Raw genomic sequence first — 20,822 nt, forward strand, 5'->3', positions numbered from 1 at the left:
ACAATGCAGTTATGCCATGGCTTGCTGTTATAAAGCGTCTCAGAATGGTTTTGTACAGATCATCAACTTTTAAAAACGCGTCTCGGGGCATCTGGTTTCTGTTCGTTGCTCTACATCAGTGTTAATCTCGTCAACGAAATCACTGACCATTACTGTTTGTTGCTTTTTAGACTTTGTCAACGATAATGAAGACCAGACGAAAAAGACACATTATGACAATATCAAATGTTTTAATTAAGAAATACTGTATTACTGTCTCTGAAATCTTACATATATTGATACATGTTTAAATAATTGTAAGTAGTTTTTACAAACTGTAAAGTTTGGTCTGTTACAGTTTGATACATGCTTTTGTTATTTTACACATTATTGTCAACTAATATATATATATATATATATAATTTTTTTTTTTTTTTACATTTTAATCAACTATCAACTAAAATGATATGCTATTTTAGATTAAAATGTACTAAAATTAATGAATATGAAATTATTTAACATTTAAAAATGTAAAGACATTTTCGTTTAAAGACAAAATTTATGGTTAAAATAAAAAAGGAACACTGTGCTTCATTTAGCTTTTCACTTTCAGTCTTGCTCTGTGAATCACATCCCAATTTAGAGTACTACAGTTGTTCCTGCCATACTCCTGCTGTTATTTCAGCGAGCTTCACATGACAGCCGATTTGAGCCATTATAACCAATTGCCTTTTCAAACTTATGGCCAATTTCAGTACCTTTGCAGTGGTGATGATGCCCTCTAGCTGGCTAGGTCCAGTACTGACATTGAAAAATCCATCCATGTCACCACTAATAAGCCGATACTTGGTAGACCAGGCAGATGATCCAGGTTCATCATCATCAGTCACTGGCAGTCTGGCCACTTCCATGCCCACTTCATTCTCAGGTACAGATGCAGTGTACTAAACAAACAATTATTTATAGTGGAATAGGGTATATTGTTAAACAAATCAGAAAATTGGATTCAGACAAATATATGCAAGTTATGTGCATTACCGTGTTGTACTCGAACTGAGGTGCGTTATCATTGCTGTCAGTCACTGTAATGACAGCTGTGCCAGTGACTGAACGACCTTCTCCGGACATGTCAGCAGCTCGAATGATCAAAGTATATCTGGAATATTTCTAAAAGGAAAGAGGATTTACAGTGAGTTTGCCTTCATTACAATCATTTTTTAAATCTAGTCATCAGATGTGATTTCTAACCTCTCTATCCAGGCCAGTTTTGATCACACGAATCCCTCCAGTTACAATGTTGATATCAAACATGTTTGGATTTGGAAATGGTGGATCCTGGCTGACAATTGTGTATCTGACATCAGAGTTGTCATTATCTGGTTCATCGGCATCGGTGGCAGTGACCTTCATAAACTCATAATCTTCAGAGTGAGAGGAATAAAATAACAATTAGCTAATATTGTTGTAGTGGCATTTAAAAAAAAAAACATTAATTAGGGGTCTTATTACAATAGGAAACAAATTTCCCTTGATCTGTTGATTTAAAAGAGTTCAATGTGCAATAAAAACACACCTTACCTTTAGAACTCAAAACTTCCTTCACAGTCCAAAAAGAGCATTTATTAAAACTAAACCATAAAAACGACTCCCAACTCATTATTGAATGTGATGACCACATTTATATGTCAATGTAAAGAACCCCTTAAAGGACATGGTAATTTAAGGTAATTTATTTTCTGAAATAGTTTTGTGTTACCTTGCAAAAGGTTTTTTTGTCTCATCGCAAGAGTTTTGCATTCTCTCGCAAAAATGTAACTAGTTAATGTCTAATAAGTTAATAACTATGGTATTTGTTGTAAAACATTCCTAGTGAAACCAGAGTAACAATACAGGACAACTAAAACTATGGTTATACAAATCACAATTTTGTGGATACTTTGATCTTACTACAAATACCATAGTTTAACTACACTGTAAAAAACGATTTGTGTGAGTTTACAGTAAATTCCTGGATACTAGTTGCATGACTTTCACAGTATTTTACAGTAGTATTTCAACAATGTATCACACTTAAAAGACAACTGTATACTGTGACTTTGCAGTGAATAGGGCCAGGAAAATATTGTAATGTAGCAGTGCTGTGTTGTAGAATCACAATTATCAAATGTATATTTTTTTCACCTGCAATGCTTGTTAATTGTCACCATTGTTGAGTTTTGTATGCTGAAAGTTGACAATATTTGTGTACCTGGTTGACAACTCTCCTAAAGCTTTATGTGCCATAACAGATTAACAATCTATCACTGCATGGCATTACAAGCATCACTATCTCACTGTTTAATTACAACTATGTATTTTTCTTACAAAACATAGACTTACTCAATCATTAAATTGAACACATTTTCTCCCTGTCACACAGTGCAAAGAATAATGTTCTTAATGCACGACTGCATCAGCTAGGATACATTTGATTTACTTCAAATAAGTCAAAGTTCCTACTCAAAGGAAACACTAAACACTATAATGGTGAGTTTAAATGAAACACAATTATCCCATAATGCAGTGCGATATTGTTATTTCTTTTTCGCAGTAATTTGTTGTGTTATAACAGAAAATGACATAGCCTGCACTGATTTTACTGTAAAATTTTGAAAGCAGTATTTTATTGTAAGAAATTGCTGTTAAATGTTGTAAAATCCTGGAATTGTTTACAGTGTATGATATTTGTAGTAAAACCGTAGTAAACACAAAATGTACCATGGTTACTACAGTCATGGTTAATACAATATTACTATAATAAAACCATAATTAATTTGTTGTGAGGAAATGCAAACCTTTTTGCAAGGGAAAGCAAAAAAATAAATAAACTTTTCAACAAATTAATTGCCTCCTTGTCCTTTACGAGACTGTTTAGAAATTAGGACTGCACAATCATGCTGAGTTCATCAACAAAAACAGGACAGATGCTATAACTCCATTCCTAACACCAAAAAGCGTTCAGAGAAAAGCATAAAGTTCAGAGAGAGGAGGACAATTATTATGAGAAACGAAATTATTAATCTTTTGAGGGGAATAGCATAATACAGTATGACCCCTTCATCAGCCCAGGTTGATTAAGAGTCATTTCATTTAAAAGAAACTATACCATATGCTTACCTTTGGGAGCGGCTTCAGGAACGTGTCCGTTGAAAGGATTTTGAGTAAACACAGGGCTGTTATCATTTTGGTCAATCACATTGACAATGACATCCATGGGAGTCTCTTTGACATTCACATCAGCAGCTGCAACAGCATGAACTATGAGCTGAAGACATGGGATGAAAGATGGGCATGTTAAGAGACAAATATATCCAGTGACATTTAGCTATTTTGAAGATGGCAGCTTTCAGGAATTTAAGCAATTCATGATTAGACATTTACAATCCAATAATGAAATACTAAAATAAGAAAGAACAAAATAAATAAAATCAACTTACATGGTATGAAGCTTTTTTTTCTCTGTCCACTGGCTGAGTCACAAAGAGATTCCCTGTCAATCTGTCAATGGTGAAAAGCCCTTTAGGGTCCAGATCAGCCCCTTCACCCGTGATGCTGTACACCATCAGAGTTTCCTTAGAATAATCTGACTTTATCTACATACAGACAGAAATGACAGAACAAAATCAATTACAGATAGGCCCATGTTTCCATATCCATATCACTTTCAGCAGTCACTTCAATATTCTCACTCACTTGGACCAGCTTTTTTGGGAAAGGACCTTTACTGTTCTCAGGTTCATTGACAGGAGGAATAACCCAACCTCTCAGGACTGGAAGATCGGAGGAAGATTCCATCTGTAAAACGAACGCTTGAGTGATATGTGCTGAACAGAACCGCTTTAAGCAATATGAGAAGCAATTTCTTTACAATCTACTGACATTTCTGTCAGTAGATTGTAAAGAACATAAGAGATAAAAACTTAAGTGATTTTTTTCTTTTTGTGTGTGTGGCTGTCTTCTGATTTCCTTCAGTGACCAAAACTACTATTTGAAGTGAAAAGGGCAGTTCATCCAATAATTAAAATACTGTCATCATTTACTAACCCCTCATGTTGTTCCAAACCTGAATTATTTTTTTCTTCCATGGAATACAAAAGGAGGTGTTAAAGGAATTATCCGGGTTCAATACAAGTTAAGCTCAATCGACAACATTTCTGGCATAATGTTGATTACCACAAAAATTAATTTAGGCTCTTCTCTCCTTTTCTTTAAAAAAAGCAAAAATCTGAGTTACAATGAGGCACTTACAGTTGAAGTCAATGAGGTCAATTTTTGGGGGGTTTAAAGGAGGAAATGTAAAGCTTATAATTTTATAAAAACACATTTTTAAATGGTGTTCCCTATCTGTCACTCACTCACATTGTGTCGATGTAGTGACACTAGGGGTCACTCTTGGGAGCCCGAGACACCTCTGGTCTTTGATAAAAGGCCACTGAAAATTGGCGAGTGGTATTTGCTTTCTGCGTCTTTTTAAAGATGCCTTTCCGTTTGTGTGTTATTCCTGGTTGCGGTCGTTATCTCTCGCCCTCTGATGGCCACGATCACTGTTTTTCGTGTCTGGGTGCTGCTCACGCGGAGACAGCGTTCGTGGATAGGTCATGTACTCATTGCGAGAACATGTCCATGGCAACGATGCGGACGCGGCTTACCTTCGTAAGAAAGCAAGCCACCCCAGAGGCTCCCCACCTCGGTCCTTCTACCCACGGGTATGAGGCCAGCGTGGCTAGCACTGGGGGCGATTTGGGGACCCAATGGGACCACCTCCGCCGGGTATCCCCCCACAGACCTCCCATTCCCCAGCACGCTTGAATGTCCAGATCGGGCTTCCGGATGGGTCCTCCTGCTCATCTCAAGGCGAGTTCGACCTCTTATTCTGAGGCCGCGAAGGTGATGAGCTCTCGAGCGCAGCATCGGAAAGCGGGCTCGTCCAGTCGGACACGGAAGCCTCAGCTGGGCTCCTCCCTTCAGGTGCGGTCGCCCAGTCACAGGCTGACGTAGAGATGATGACATGCTTTCCCAGGCAGCCGCGAGCATCGGGCTAGAGTGGAACCCTCCACTCTCCCCTGAACCCTTGCGGCTCGATGATTGGTTCCTGAGCTTGCGGCGCCGCTCACAGCCACGCCCCGCCCCCGTTCCTTTCTTCCCAGAAGTGCATGAAGAGCTGACAAGGTCATGGGAGGTGCCTTTTACTGCCCGGTCCCGATCTTTCAGCTTCCCCACCCTCACTACCCTTGATGGTGGGGCGGCCAAGGGCTATTTGGCAATCCCCCCGGTGGAAAAGGCGCTCGCGGTGCACCTATGCCCGCAGAGCGCCGCCACCTGGCGTGGGCGCCCAAAGCTCCCGTCCAAGGCCTGTAGGTTTACGTCGTCCCTGACAGCCAAGGCCTATGGTGCTGCTGGACAAGCCGCCTCCGCCCTGCACACCATGGCTCTTCTGCAAGTCCACCAAGCCAAGGTACTAAAGGAACTGCACAAGGGTAGTTCTGCCCCGGGATTGATGCAGGAACATGACAACGGTAGCATATGTCAACCGTCAAGGCGGTCTGCGCTCACATTGTATGTCACAACTCGCCCGCCGTCTTCTCCTCTGGAGTCAGCAGCACCTCAAGTCGCTGTGAGCCACTCATATCCCGGGTGACCTCAACACTGCAGCAGATGCGCTGTCATGGCCGGTTACCCTCAGGGGAGAGTGGAGACTCCATCCTCAGGTGGTCCAGCTGATCTGGAGCCGATTCGTACAAGCACAGGTAGACCTGTTCGCCTCCCAAGAATCCTCCCACTGCCGCTCTGGTACGCCCTGACCGAGACACCTCTCGGTATAGACGTGCTGGCATACAGCTGGCCCCCTGGACTTCGCAAATATGCGTTTCCCCCAGTGAGCCTATTTGCACAGACCCTGTGCAAGGTCAGGGAGGATGAGGGGCAGGTCGTCCTGGTAGCACCCTACTGGCCCACCCAGACTTGGTTCTCAGACCTCACGCTCCACATCGACACAATGTCGAGTGAGTGACAGATAGGGAACGTCCTGGTTACTTGCGTAACCTCCGTTCCCTGTTGGAGGGAACGAGACTTTGTGTCTCTCCTGCCACAACGCTGAACTACCTGCTGAAATGGCCGGGACCTTGTCTCGGCTCCTTAGCACAAAACCTGAATGAGTGGTTGCATACCAGCTCCTTTTATACCCGTATGTCCGAGGGAGTGGTATGCAAATACCACTCGCCAATTTTCATTGGCCTTTTATCAAAGACCAGAGGTGTCTCGGGCTCCCAAGAGTGACCCCTAGTGTCACTACATCGACACAATGTCTCGTTCCCTTCATCAGGGAATGGAGGTTACGCAAGTAACCAGGACAATTTCTACAGTCGTTTTAAGGATTTAGGGCCTACGGCATTAATTTGTCATAGTAACAAAGTTGTAAAATTGGATATAACTTTACACAGAAAAGGTAAGCGATTTTATCAGACTAAAATCATGTTAACACAAATGTTGTTTATGTCTTGTGACTATATTTTTGAAACAATGAGTATTTTAACATTTATGAATTGGCACCCATTCACTTCCATTGTAAGATGGAAAGAAGAAGACCTCAGATTTTTGCTTTTTTAAAGAAAAGGAGGGGCAAGTCAAAATAAATTTTTGTGGTAATCAACATTATGCCACAAATACTGTCGTCTGAGCTTAACTTGTATTGAACCCGGATAATTCCTTTAAGCAGAATGACAGCCTAAGTAACAATTCATTTTTATTGTATAGCAAAAGGATCATTAATCGATCATTAAGGCTGAATATTCGGCCTAACATCTACTGTTGTGTTCCACGGAAAAAAGATACATAAGTCATATGGGTTCAGACCATCATGAGGGTGAGTAAATGATTACAGCAGTTTGCTGAATACATTTGTGTGAATCTGTGGAGTGGTGTTCACCTCCGTGTCCATATGATGCTCCTCATGATTATGTGCACGCTCAACTCTGACAAAAGCTGTATGTTTGTTGCCACTGGAATCCCAAGCGTGCACAGAAAACACCTTGTGGCCTTCATGAAGAGTAACTGGTCTCTTTAGTGATAAAATCCCTTCCGTGTTCACATCAAACCGCTTGTCAGCAGACTGAAAGAGTGTTCTGGTTCTTCCATCACAGGTATTGAATGTTACTGGGATTCAATGAACACAACAACATTTGTCAAGCAAGAAGTTTGGATACTCTGAATTTATATATATATATATATATATATATATATATATAAAAGGCAAATAACACAATGAATAAGTCATTTGATAATTTAAGCATTTTAATACAACTAGTAATAATTAAGCTCTGCAGAATGAATGGGAGATTGCCATAAACGGTGCGGTTTTTGGCAAAATATTCTCATAAATGGAATGGGTAATACTATTATGTGGGCTGGAATGAAGAGTGATATTGTAAAGCATATTTATCTGATGTTTTTTGTCAAAGAAATTGTTAAATTACACAGTAATTTGTTAGTATCTTGGAATTGAGGCAAACGATCATCATAGTCACATAAAAAGAGAAAAGCATCACTTGATAGCCATTACAAACCTTGTAACATTAGTGTAAGTGAAAAGAACCACTTATAAAATCTCATAACACACTCATTTTGATGCTGTGAACTCTTTATTGACTATCACCTTTACTAGACCTGAATCAATACATAAATGAATTAATGTTAATTTGTTAGCTTTAATTTACCTTGGAAGAAATGTAAGCGTCCTCGCTGATGTTATACATGCTCATTTGGGAATGAGGAATGACACACTTTAATCCATTGCATGCTCTTCTCAATATTTATTTAAAGATTTATTTATTTTTTAAAGAAAGAAAAAATACTGTGTATATCTTCTATAAGTACCTTGTGCCACTATTACAATTGACCCAGCAGCAAAGTTTTTTAAATTTTTTGGATCATTTCGATAAAACCCGCTTAAAACTACTCAAACACACATTACTCTCATAAGCTCTCAATGTAAAAAGGCAAACACTTGTCAGAGAAATGGCGGTGTGGCGACAGTTGCTAAGACGGGATTGGTCAGAAACGCTTTGAAGGTGGGGCTTAGCAAAGGGTCAATTAAGAATGAAACCACCATGTGGCCTTACATAATTACTAAACCAAAAGGCTGCATTTAATAAAACAGTCTCTATTCAGAGCTTCAGTCAGTGATGTGTGATCAAACAGCACCCTCTAGAGGCTATAGGTGCACATGTTGAGCAAGGCAGCAATATTAGATGATGTTTGTCATATTACAATTTAAATTGTCTTTTCTCGATTTTCCAGATAGCGAAAGACACATTTGATAACCAGTTACGGTTACCTTCTCTTGCCCTCCGTGCAAAACTCTGAACGTCAAACCATACATTCCTTACAAGTGCTATGGGCGAATAATACAGGGCTGATAAACACTGGTGTCTCTTCCATTTTTTTTCGGCACTGACTCGATATTTGCATCCGTAGGTCATTTAGGCATAAAACTCTTGCAATGTCGCAGAGTAGGAGCATTAACATAAAACAGTGTTTAAAGGGGCGGTCACACTACACTTTGCGCTCCATTCACTCCCATTCAAACGCATCGGAACGCGGGAGACCGAAAAAGCAAGCTGATGCAAAGAATTTTCATACTATGCTGCGTACCATATGTTTAAGCTGGGTGAACTCTGAACTCTTGGTTCAAAACAAAGAGTACATTTTTAAAGCTGCGTGTTTTATTGTTGCAAGAAAGTGAGAAGGCAATATATTTTTAAATGTTTTATAAATTATTATTTGCTATTTGTGATGTATTATTTACCTACACCAGTGGCCCTCCCGTGTGACATCATATCCTGGTTTGTTGAGTTGTCTGAATAAAATTTGCGTGCTCAAATCCTAGTGTGACCGCCCCTTAAAACTGACTGGAACTACCTGTGCATCAAACAGTTTTAACGCACGCATTCCAGCAGAATCGGAAATCGAGTATTCGAACAGACCATGGTATAACAGACAATATTTCTCTCTCTTCCGGGAAAATGGATGAAAAATATTGATGACATATCTTGCACTCAGGGGTGCGTCCAAATGTTTGTCCAATCAAATGCTCTTAGAATGAGAATGTCCCTCCCCTCACACTCTCTACTTCTGACAACAATAGGTATCAGCATATCAGTTAATGATAAGTTAATGGCTGTGACGTTAACTCAAGACTCTTGGCTATTAAACTTCACTCGTCAAGCCATTTAATGGGGTCTTTAATGTTTTGTAGTGTGGCTTCTCCACTTCAGAATGATGCTTACTGTGTCACAGCAACTTTAAGCCCATTCAGAACCAAACAATGAGTCCAACTTTCAGCTCTCTTTTCTATATTTTCATTTTTTTTTATATATTAAAAATATATAAAATACATTTTATATATTTATATTTATAAAATATATACATTTCTAACATTATGCTTCGTGTTATAAGCTATTACTTTAGAATTTGAAAAAAGAAAGAAATAAAGAAACAAGTAGCATGAAAGCTTTTTAAAATTAAAAGATAAAATAAGCAACTATTAAAAAGATTAAACAGTTCAGTCTTGCATTATGCTTACATAGTATTGTGATCAAGTCACACTTGATTAACATTAACAGAATGATAAGAAAAATTTTAGTAGAAAAAGTTTTAGTTTAGTGCAATGGTTTTGAAAGGACACACTATAAAATAATTTGGGATAATCTAATATATCTAAACACATTCGAGAAATTCTAAAACATTTAAAACATGTCAACAAAAAAAAAAACAACCTACTTCTTCCTAGTCTTTTCCCTCTGTGAAGATGTTCTCTGTGAACTTTAAAAACCAACAACTCTGACTCAAAGCCAGGCATACATGACGACGACTCCACAAATCCACAAGAAAGCTCCTAATTAAAAGGTATTAAATTCATAAATCAAATTAAATACATAGTTGCACTTAATAGTTAACATCTGAATAATTCATCAAGTACAATAATACACATTAGCACAAGAGACTAACCTTACCAGGCAGGGAGACCAGCCAAGACCAGCTAAACTAAGACGATTTAAGAACATACTTTGTTTGACCACTTTTTAGAATAATGCCAGAATAAATCTTACCTGACAAAGGAAAATAATAACTCCCAATCGCACAATCCTCATAGTCTCCATTCTGTGAGCAAAACCCTCAGTGCTTATTTCCAAAAGTTTTTAATCTTGTGCAGCTGCTTCTTGCAAAGGAAATTCCTTAAGTTCCCAAAAGTTTCGCAACATACAGATGTGGTGTTTATCCTTTCTACTGGCTTGCCTAAGGGTGTAGCCCATCCAGTGATAGACTACACCATTAAATACATACATAATGAAATTGATTATGGAATATAACAACTATCAATTCTGAGGATAGTTAATATTAAAAATAAAATCATTATAAAATGTGTTTTGTTGTTATTTTTTATGCACTAGGTTTATTAGATGCATAAATGCAGCATCATTGTCCAGCTACAGGGTCATCAGCCAAGATCCATTGTAATAATGAGGAGGCGGAAGCCGAGGAAGAATCCATAAGCAGATGTTTATTCAAACAGTCCATCAAAATCCAAACACAGTGTCAGAAAAACAGGCAGTGAGGTCAAAAACACAGTAAAGCAGTCCAACCAGGCAAACAGGCAAAAGGGGAGATCCAAAAGAGAAGTCAAAACAAACAGGTCAAAACACTAGGCAATAAGGCAATGATATAAACGCTTGGTAAGGCAGATGATCTGGCAATACTTCGCAATATGGGAATGAGCATGCATGGCTTATATACTAGGCAAACAGGAAATGACATTCCAGGAACTGATGTGGCAGGAAACAGGAAGTGACAGTTCAGAATTCAGGTGAGGGCTCCCTCTGGTGGGCAGGAGACCGCTCAGATGTTACATCCATCAATAATAGATGTTTCGCACCATTATATCCTCATTTCCTAGTGGTTGGGCAATGTTTCCCTGTGTCTCCCTTGGAGGTGGGGGAGGTGATGGTACTATATAGGAGAGACCGGGGCTGTCACAATGGGAAGTTGTCACGTAGGCTACAGTGCATCTCAGTAAAATTTCTACAAAATTGTACACATCTTTCTGCTCTCAGCATGAAGGGTACAGACATTGTTGTGCATGCATTTGTCATCTCATGTTTCACAATTGCAAAGTTTCCTCATTAGCGCCCCCTCAGCCGGTACCACCCTAGGCAACCGCCTAGTTTGCTTATGCCTAGAAACATAATTTTTAGGCAAACTTTTGCTGTATTCCATTTAACATGGAAAAGTCATAATTTCCAATGTGCAATGGAACATTATTTTAAGTCGGAATTCCAACTTAGAAACTCGTGCGGAAATCTTCAAATCCGATTTGGCCAAGGTGCAGGTGCGTGATGTCACACAAACATGTTGGCACAAATGTTTCCATTAGCCAGTAAATAATGGTTTTTGACCATTAAATTGTCCCAATGTCCGGCAAATTCAAGAATTGTTGAACACAAAATAAGGTAAAAATATTAACAAAAAACATCTGCAACCCTTTTAGTTGATGCCACAAGTGTACAGCATAATGCCATCCAAATGATGACAGCGCTTCGCTGCTACGGAGTAGAGTTGGGGTACTCGAGTGTGGACCAATTTTAATGGAGTTCTTGGAGTTCTCACGGACTCGGAAGCCCAGCCGAGTCCATGACATTTAATATGCAATGAAAAAAAAAATACAAAAACAAATAACAAAACAGAAATTACATAGCCAGAGTTTTTTCACTGTGTTTAAGCAAACACACACACATGCGCGTGCACAGGCACACTCATCAGTCAGTGTGTTACTACAGAATCTACAGTTGTCAGGGACCTGACAACTGGTAAAATTGCGTGTGGCGTTTGCGCAGCCAAGACGGTGCTCCCATTGCGGTTTCATCGTGGTTAAAAACTTAAGATCAAGGACTTCATTGAGTCAAGTCACCCACATCATGTCTCTCACAGTTTCCTAAAAACAGCATATACAAATAAAAATACATTAAAATAGTATTAATATTGGACATTAAGTCTTTTTTTGTAGCCATGTATCTACACGTGTAGGCTTCTGTAGCCTCTTGTGGTCCACGCAGTGTTGTCAGCTTGAACTGGTCCATAATAGCTTGATGAATTAACTGTGTAACTTTTTAAATAGTCAGGGGAAAAAGCATTGCTAAAGCAGACAGCAACTCTAAACAGATAAACAGCACCCAGTTATTATTGATTTGCTACATGCTACTGTATCTGTTTCTGATGGCGAAAAACTAATTCATGCGTTCATGACTTCAAGTTTAGATTATTGTAATGCATTACTAGGTGGATGTCCTGCATGTTTAATAAATAAACTTCAGTTTGTTCAAAATATAGCAGCAGGAGTGCTAACTAGAACCAAGAAATATGATCATATCAGCCCCATTTTATCAGCGTTACATTGGCTACCTGTTAAGTTTCATATTAATTTAAAAATTCTGTTAATTACTTACAAAGCTTTGAATGGTCTAGCTACAAAGTAGTTAAGTGACCTTCTATCATGCTAGAATCCATCACGCTCACTATGATCGCAAAAATCCACAGAAGGAGGGAGCTCATTTTCATATTTGGCTCCTAAACTATGGGATAGTCTTCCTAGCAGTTTTCAGAACTCAGACACACTCTCGCAGTTTAAGTCTAGACTAAAGACTAATCTATTCAGCCAGGCATACCCCAAATTTATCTCTCAATTTATAGTTATGCTGCTTTAGTTAGGTCTGCCAAAACCAAAAACACTTCTCTTATTCTTTACTGCTTTAAAGTGAATGGTATCTTTGCTAATTTTATTCTATTTCTTTCCCTGTCTAAACCTCGGGATTATATCCCAAGGTTACCTGAGCCTGCCAGATCCAACTCTGGTCCTGCCTGCCTATGATAAAATAATTGGATATGGCCAAACGTATGAGATGGCATAACTAGCCCGCCAGGAGGTAGTAATATTGCCAATGGTATCAAGAACACCATAAGACCAGGTCTCAGCATATAACATACACAGATTTTTAGACACCCTACACAGAAAATATCTGGGAGGAAACTGACGAGATATCCAGATTCAAAATTCTAGCATATGTCCAACATGGACACGCCGTTTACCCATGCCCAAGAGGAAGCTATACCTCTGGTGGAGTGCGCTCTTACCCCAGTGAGGCACTGAAAACCCTGATATTGGTAAGAAAGGGCTTTAGCATCGACCACCCAATGGAAGAGTAGTTGCTTAGAAATGGCCATACCTTTGGAACATCCTCCAAAACAGACAAAGAGTTGGTCAGTCAATCTGAATGGACCTGTACGCTCGATATAGATGCACAATGCTCACACCAGACAGAGCAGCTTTGCAGACTGGTTTTCTTCAGTGGGAGAAAAGGCCTATAATGTTATAATTTGAGCCCTTAATGGGGTCAATAACACTTTTTTTTTAATGTGGGCACATAACCCTTGCTAGGGTTTAGGATGGCTTTAGAGAAGCCCAGACGAATTCCAAACAGGACTGTAAATCCAAAACTCCAAAAAGACCAAATCTCCTATGTGTTTCACAGAAGCCAGAGCAATGAACAAAGAAGTCTTCAGAGAAAGAGTGTGTAAGCTCGTGGAGTCCAGTGGCTCAAAAGGAGGGCCACACAGTGCTTTTAGCATTATGGAGAGGTCCCATATTGGAACTGTGGCTGGGCGAGATGGTCTTAGATGCCTTGCGCCATGCAAAAATCTGATAATAAGCGTATGCTTGCCTCTCGAGACTCCCTCGACAGGGGCGTGGTTTGCTGCTTCAGCGGCAACGTATACACAGAGCGTAGAGGTGGTCAAACCCACCTCTAAGCGCTCCTGTTAGAAGTCCAGCATCGCTTTCACTGAGCAGCTTACTTGGTCTACGTCCCAAGACAAGCACAAATCAGTAAAAACACACCACTTTAATTCATACAGCTATCTCACAGGTGTCAATCACAGTATGAGACAACCCATCTAGCTTACAAAATTGCCATTCAATGGCCAAACATGAAGGCTCCACAGCTCTAGCTGAGGATGCCTAATTGAGCCTTGTGCTTGGACCAGCAGATCCATCCTGAGAGGGATATCCCATGGGGAGGGCACTTGGTGAAGCAGATGAATGAGGGGAAACACATACATGTGTTTGTCTGGGGGCCACACATGCGCTAACACATCCACTCCCAGTGGAGCCTGATTCAGCGCAAATCACAGAGGGCAATGCGTGATTTCTTGGGAGGAAAACACATCTACCTCCACCTTCCCAAACATTTCCCAGATCTTCAGCACTGTTAAGGTGTGAATTCTCCATTCTCTCACTTTGACCCCCCGACACGAGTGCAAATCTGCTTCACAGTTCAGGTGTCTGGGCACGTGCTTCGCACAAATAAACTTCAGGTTCCTCTGACACCAAAGGAGGAGGTGACGTGATAGTTCCAACATGCAGTGTGATCGAGTCCCGCGCTGATAATTTATGTACAAATCCACTGATATGTTTTCATTCCAGATCAGCACATGGTGGTATTGGAAGTCTGGTTGAAAACTCTACAGAGCCATGATCACGGCCAATAACTTGAGGCAATTCACATGCCAGTTTCTCACCATTCCAGGACCCAACGGCCGGGTAGCCATCGCTCAGAGCTCCCCACCCTGTGCCGGACACATCCTTTGTCACCACTTAACGTCTGGTCACCTGGCAAAGCAGAATCCCATTGAGGTAAAATGTGTTTTCCCTCCAAGGAGCCAATGCGTTCAGGCAGTGTTGTATGACTAGAAGGTGCAGTGCCATGGGATTATCACACTGACCCATGCTTGCAGGGGTCACATGTGGAGCAAGCCCGATGACATGACTGCTGCCGCCGCAGCCATAAGACCCGGTGCCCTTTGAAACCTCCTCAGGGAAAGCATGCTCCCACGCTTGAAACACTCCAAGTGTTAAACAATCGCTCGGAGCAACAATCTCTACTGCGTCCTTGGCAAGCAGGAATTGTCTTTCTGTAAGCAGAAGCAGAGCGTCACGTTTCATTTGCACAACAAAAATTTACTTGGGGAACATTGCAAATAACACAGTCTTCTTCATGTCAAATGGCAGCAGGGATGGAGTGAGTCTGCCAAGTCATCTTCTGGTCCGGCTGGGAGTGCAGCTGAAGCTCTGCTTTCTTTTTCCTCGGTTCTACACAGTCAGGGGTTCTTTTGATTGCATGGCTTTCCGCTGTGGCACGGACCATGCTGTGACACTTTACGTCTCAGCCATTGCCACTGAGGTCTCACCACAGTTTTTTCTTCTGCTGTTGGAGCAAACAGGTAAGCAAAATAATATTTGCTGTGGTCTCTTATTCACCGCTATAGAAATTTATCCTACAATAGTTTACTTCCGTGTTCAAAAACCCAGAAATCTGAAAAACTATTATCCCACAATATCCCATTATGCATTATCTTCTATTAAATATAAACATATTAAATTTTTAGACAAAATATGAATTAATTGAAGCAAGCACTGGTAAATTTGATTAAATTAATCCCACATATTAAAGGCTTTTAAAATGTAAAAATATTTTTTTTTACCAGCGCAGTCTTGCATTATGCGTACATAGTATTCACTATTTTCCCTCTCTGGCAGAAACGCTCTGATTTAGGCCCTGTCTCTTTAAAGAAAATCCCAGTCTGCTCTGATTGGTCAGCTGGCCTAATCTGTGGTGATCGGTCAACCACGTAGAGCATGTGTCGGTAATGTAATGCCCCTTACCATAACTGAGTTTCAGGCTTCCTTAACAGCTGTAAACACTATTGTAACTATGGAAACTGGTGTCAGTTTTTGCCATACCAGTTTGAGTCCGATAATGAAAGTTTGAAAGAACAAGCTGATCGACCCGAACCACCTTCGCAAGCACGACTTGATCAGGAAGTTTCACTGTGGTAAGTTTTACTTTTGTAGCTTTCTTACAAGTACACTGCTGATTATTGTGAACCTAACAAAGCTAGCTACAACACAAAACTCTGCATTTGAACTCTCGGTTGCAGATAAATACACAAATAATCAAATATACTTAAAGGTTGTGATCCTGAAGCACCAGATTGTCCCAACAAAGTGGGAACTGTACCATCTTTCAGGAATAACTGACTTGAAAATCCAGCATTGGTTGTGGTTGTACTGCTGAGGAATATTGGTAAAAATTAATTTTAACCACTGATTCTTCAATTCATCTGCCTTTGGAAGTCCAAACAAAGAGGTTTTGCTTTTGCAATGAAGAAAACAGCGTATTCTCGACATGGCGACAACACTAACCCAACTCATCCTGGCCTCTGCTATAACTACGTTTGTTTGAGGGCAGGCCAAAGTAGCCCTTTGGCGGGCATTATGCAAATGTGTTACATAGTGACATAGATACTTTACGGAAGAAATGGCTGGACTACAATCCAGCCGTTTCTTGTAGTTCTTCAGCAGTGTTGTCTATGAGAGAGAATAACTCCCTTTTGCATGGACTTTGTGCTTTGTAATTTTGCAGACCTTTTACATTCACAAACAGCTATATTACACACTAAAGGAAAGGTAAAATCCCAAAAAGCATAATTGGGCATCTTTAAAACATTTAAACAAAAACACATGATGACTCCTCCACAAATCCACAAGCTCCTAATTAAAAATTAATAATTCCAAAAATCAAACTAAACACATATTTGCACTTGATAACATTTTCTGAATAACTAATCAAGTACTAATTCACATTCATACAATAAATATGTAACAATGTTCACAGTTAGGGTAAAAGGAGAAATGGGAGACAGCAAGTCCAACTCAAACAGTCAATTTATTTTTACACTCAAAATTCACGTTTTTCAGCAGTCACACTTCAAACCACACTTTTCAGTGGACATAAATGAATACAATCTCTTTCAGCTCATGTCTTGTAACTCTCTCCTCCTGACTGGCATCTGGCTCGCTTTTAATGCCCGTCTCCACTGTTACTGCAATGACAAACAGCTGTTAGAGACAATCATTGCCAGGTGATGATCCTTACCATTCCCATCTCTTGATCTTGCTTTCCATTCAAAACCAGCGTTTAACCACACTCCCACCACCACATACCCCCATCGCCTGACTCAGGCCGGGGAGCCACCTGGCCTGCCCAGTACTATACCCCCCCCCATGGACCACCTCAAACTTAAAAGACTGAAGAGCCAGATACCAATGGGTGATCCGTGCACAGACCGAAAGGTGAGGACTGCCCACTTGATGGGAGACACTCCTTCTCAACGGTGCTGCACCTTGCCTCACTCGCCGAAAGCTTCCGGCAGATGTACAGCACTGGGCGCTCCTGCCTTCGACCACCTGGGACAACACGGCTCCCAACCCCCTGTCCGACATGTCGGTCTGTGCAATATACAATGTTATAATGGCCCACAACAAAGTGCAGTTTTCACCTGCATAAAAGCCTTTTGGCACGGTTTCGACCACTGGACTGGGTCTGGGGCTCCCTTTTTAGTGAGATCGGTTAGCAGGCTGGTGACATCCGAATAAGTAGGCACAAACCTCCTATAATAGCCAGCCAGCCCCAGGAATTGTCTTACCTCCTTTTTGGTCTTGGATCTTGGGCAGGCCACAACCGCTGCAGTCTTATCAATGATATGGGGGTGCACCTGCCCTTGACCCAAGTGGAACCCCAGATAGCATACCTCCACCCATCCAATTGCATACTTCTTAGGGTTTGCCATGAGTCCCACCCATCGCAGCGACCTCAGAACCGCCCTCAGATGCTGCATATGCTGCTGCCAATCATTACTGTATATAATGATGTCATCCAAATTGGCAGCGGCGTACACAGAGTGCGGTCTGAGGGCTTGGTCCATAAGGCGCTGAAACGTAGCCTGGGCCCCAAACAAACTAAATGGAAGGGTCACAAATTGATGTAAGCCAAATGGTGTTGAGAATGCAATTTTCTCACGGGACATTGGTGTTAAGGGGATCTGCCAACAACCCTTTGTTAAATCCAGTGTCGAATAAAAGTGAGCTGCGCCCAACCGATTGAGCAGTTCCTCAATACTAGGCATTGGATATGCATCAAATTTAGACACCGCATTGATTTTTCTATAATCCACACAGAATCGGACCGAGCCGTCACTCTTCAGAACCAGCACCACTGGGCTGGCCCAGTCACTGTGGGATTCTTCTATTACCCCCATCTCGAGCATCGCCTTTAATTCTTCTCAAACCACTTTTTTTTTGTGCTCAGGTAATCTGTAGGGACGACTGTGCACCATATTCGATATGGTGTTTTATGAGGTTTGTACGACTGGGAAGGGGTGAGAACACGTCTGAGAATTTTCTTTGCAACCGGGCCACGTCCGTGATTTGCAACAGTGAGATGTGGCAAGTGACTGGGGTGCTGCGATTGGCTTTTAAGGTCACCTCCGGCCCGAGCTCCTCCCTCTCCGGCACCACCGTCACCGTCCCTCCTCCCAATTTTCCCTCATAACATCTAAGATACCGCGAAGCTTACACCCATACAATAGGCTTATTCGAGATGCCAAACACCTCACCTTGAAAGTAGACAAGAGTAGACAGCTGCAGTCAGGGGAGGAGTGAAATAAGAGCTGTCAAGTTGGACAGTTCTCACTTCTCGTAGTGGATCAGACATCTACTAGATCAAAGGCAGGTATCGCAGGATTCACATTCATGAGCTGTTGCTGATAAAGTGGATATAATTCAAATCAAATCAATCAAATCAAATCACCTTATTGTCACACAGCCATATACACAAGTGCAATGGTGTGTGAAATTCTTGGGTGCAGTTCCGATCAACATAGCAGTCGTGACAGTGATGAGACATATACCAATTTACAATAAACTTCAGATTACAACACAATTTAAAATCTAATATACACATAATTACACTCAACAATATACAAATAATAACATACACTGTACAGTGTACAATACACACTATATAGATACACATTATTCAATCAAAATAAAAAATAAAAATATATAAAAAAAGTATATATATATAGAATATACAGTATTGTGCTGTATTGACATTCAGGCTGTCGGTTGATAGTCAGTTGTTAAGAGAGAACATAATATAATAATAATAATATAATTTATGACAGTCCGGTGTGAGATATAAGAGTAAGGGTTATAAAGTGCGGTGCTGATGTATTTTGATCGTGGGAGATCAAGAGTTCAAAAGTGTGATTGCTTGGGGGAAGAAGCTATCATGGAGTCGGCTGGTGCGGGTCCTGATGCTGCGATACCACCTACCTGATGGTAGCAGTGAGAACAGCCCATGGCTCGGGTGGCTGGAGTCTCTGATGATCCTCTGAGCTTTTTTCACACACCGCCTTGTATATATTTCCTGGAGGGAGGGAAGCTCACCTCCGATGATGTGTCTGGCAGTTCGCACCACTCTTTGCAGTGTTTTGCGGTTGTGGGCGGTGATATTGCCGTACCAGGCGGAGATACAGCCAGTCAGGATGCTCTCCACAGTTCAGGTGTAGAACCATGTGAGGATGTGGCGGTTCATTCCAAACTTCCTCAGCCGTCTCAGGAAGAAGAAGCGCTGATGAGCCTTCTTCACAACGACTTCAGTGTGGATGGACCATGTGAGTTCCTTAGTGATGTGGACACCCAGGAACTTCAAGCTGCTGACTCTCTCCACTGATGCTCCATTGATGGTGATGGGACTGTGTTCTCTGTCTTTTCTTCTGAAGTCCACCACAAGCTCCTTTGTCTTACTGACGTTGAGGGAGAGGTTGTGCTCCTGACACCAGTGTGTCAGAGTGTGTACCTCCTCTCTGTAGGCTGTTTCATCATTGTCAGTGATCAGACCTACCACCGTCGTGTCATCAGCAAACTTAATGATGGCATTGGAGCTATGTGTTGCCACAAAGTCATGTGTGTACAAAGAATACAGTAGTGGGCTGAGAACACAGCCCTGCAGGGCTCCAGTGTTGAGGGTCAGTGATGAGGAGATGTTGCTGCCTATTCTAACCACCTGGCGTCTGCTTGATAGGAAGTCCAGGATCCAGCTGCACAGCGAGCTGTTTAAGCCCAGAGCCCGGAGTTTCTCATCTAGCTTGGAGGGCACTATGGTGTTGAATGCTGAGCTGCAGTCTACAAACAGCATTCTCACATAAGTGTTCTTTTTTTCCAGGTGGGAGAGAGCAGTGTGTATTGTAGATGCAATGGCATCACCAGTGGAGCGGTTGTTGCGGTAAGCAAACTGCAGCGGGTCAAGAGAGAGTGGCAATACAGAGCAGATGTAATCTCTGATTAGTCTCTCAAAGCATTTGCTGATGATGGGGGTCAGAGCAACAGGACGCCAGTCATTTAAACAAGTTATTTTGGATTGTTTCGGAACAGGCACAATGGTGGATGTTTTAAAGCATGTGGGGACTACAGACAAAGAGAGGGAAAGGTTGAAAATGTCCATAAAAACACCAGCCAGCTGGTTCACGCACTTTCTGATGACGCGACCCGGAATGCCGTCTGGGCCCGCGGCTTTGCGGATATTCACCCGTCGGAAGGATCGGGTTACATCCGCTACAGAGACGGAGAGTGAACTAACCTCTGTAGCTTCAGCAGCGAGAGCTCTCTCCGCGAGGGCGGTGTTATTTCCCTTGAAACGAGCATAAAAAGAATTTAGCTCATCCGGTAGAGAGGCAGCAGTGTTCATGGTGGAGTTTTTATTCCCTTTAAAGTCGGTGATGATGTTAATTCCCTGCCACATGCTTCTAGAGTTGGTGGTGTTAAACTGTCCTTCAATCTTACTCCTGTACTGGCG

At 41.4% G+C, this 20,822-nt stretch overlaps 1 protein-coding gene across 8 annotated transcripts in view; it reads right to left on the reverse strand.

Annotated features, from left to right (window-relative positions):
• LOC127444543 (B-cadherin-like) overlaps nt 1-10,741 on the reverse strand; it is a 98,679-nt gene extending 87,938 nt beyond the window's left edge. Inside the window, exons 1-8 of one of the 8 annotated variants that reach the window (XM_051705233.1) lie at nt 10,125-10,741; nt 9,796-9,910; nt 6,944-7,170; nt 3,712-3,813; nt 3,456-3,611; nt 3,125-3,283; nt 1,228-1,392; nt 1,028-1,146 (exon numbers count right to left, since the gene is read on the reverse strand). In XM_051705233.1, coding sequence (XP_051561193.1) covers nt 1,028-1,146; nt 1,228-1,392; nt 3,125-3,283; nt 3,456-3,611; nt 3,712-3,813; nt 6,944-7,170; nt 9,796-9,910; nt 10,125-10,175 — 1,094 coding nt within the window. In that variant the 5' untranslated portion in view covers nt 10,176-10,741. Of the gene's footprint in view, nt 1-1,017; nt 1,147-1,227; nt 1,401-3,124; nt 3,284-3,455; nt 3,612-3,711; nt 3,814-6,943; nt 7,171-9,795; nt 9,911-10,124 lie in introns of all 8 variants that reach the window. The other 7 variants (XM_051704817.1, XM_051704901.1, XM_051704983.1 and 4 more) reach the window with 7 other exon arrangements.
• Between the last annotated feature and the right edge of the window lie 10,081 nt (nt 10,742-20,822).

The sequence above is a fragment of the Myxocyprinus asiaticus genome, chromosome 1 (assembly GCF_019703515.2).
Source record: "Myxocyprinus asiaticus isolate MX2 ecotype Aquarium Trade chromosome 1, UBuf_Myxa_2, whole genome shotgun sequence".
NCBI lineage: Eukaryota > Metazoa > Chordata > Actinopteri > Cypriniformes > Catostomidae > Myxocyprinus > Myxocyprinus asiaticus.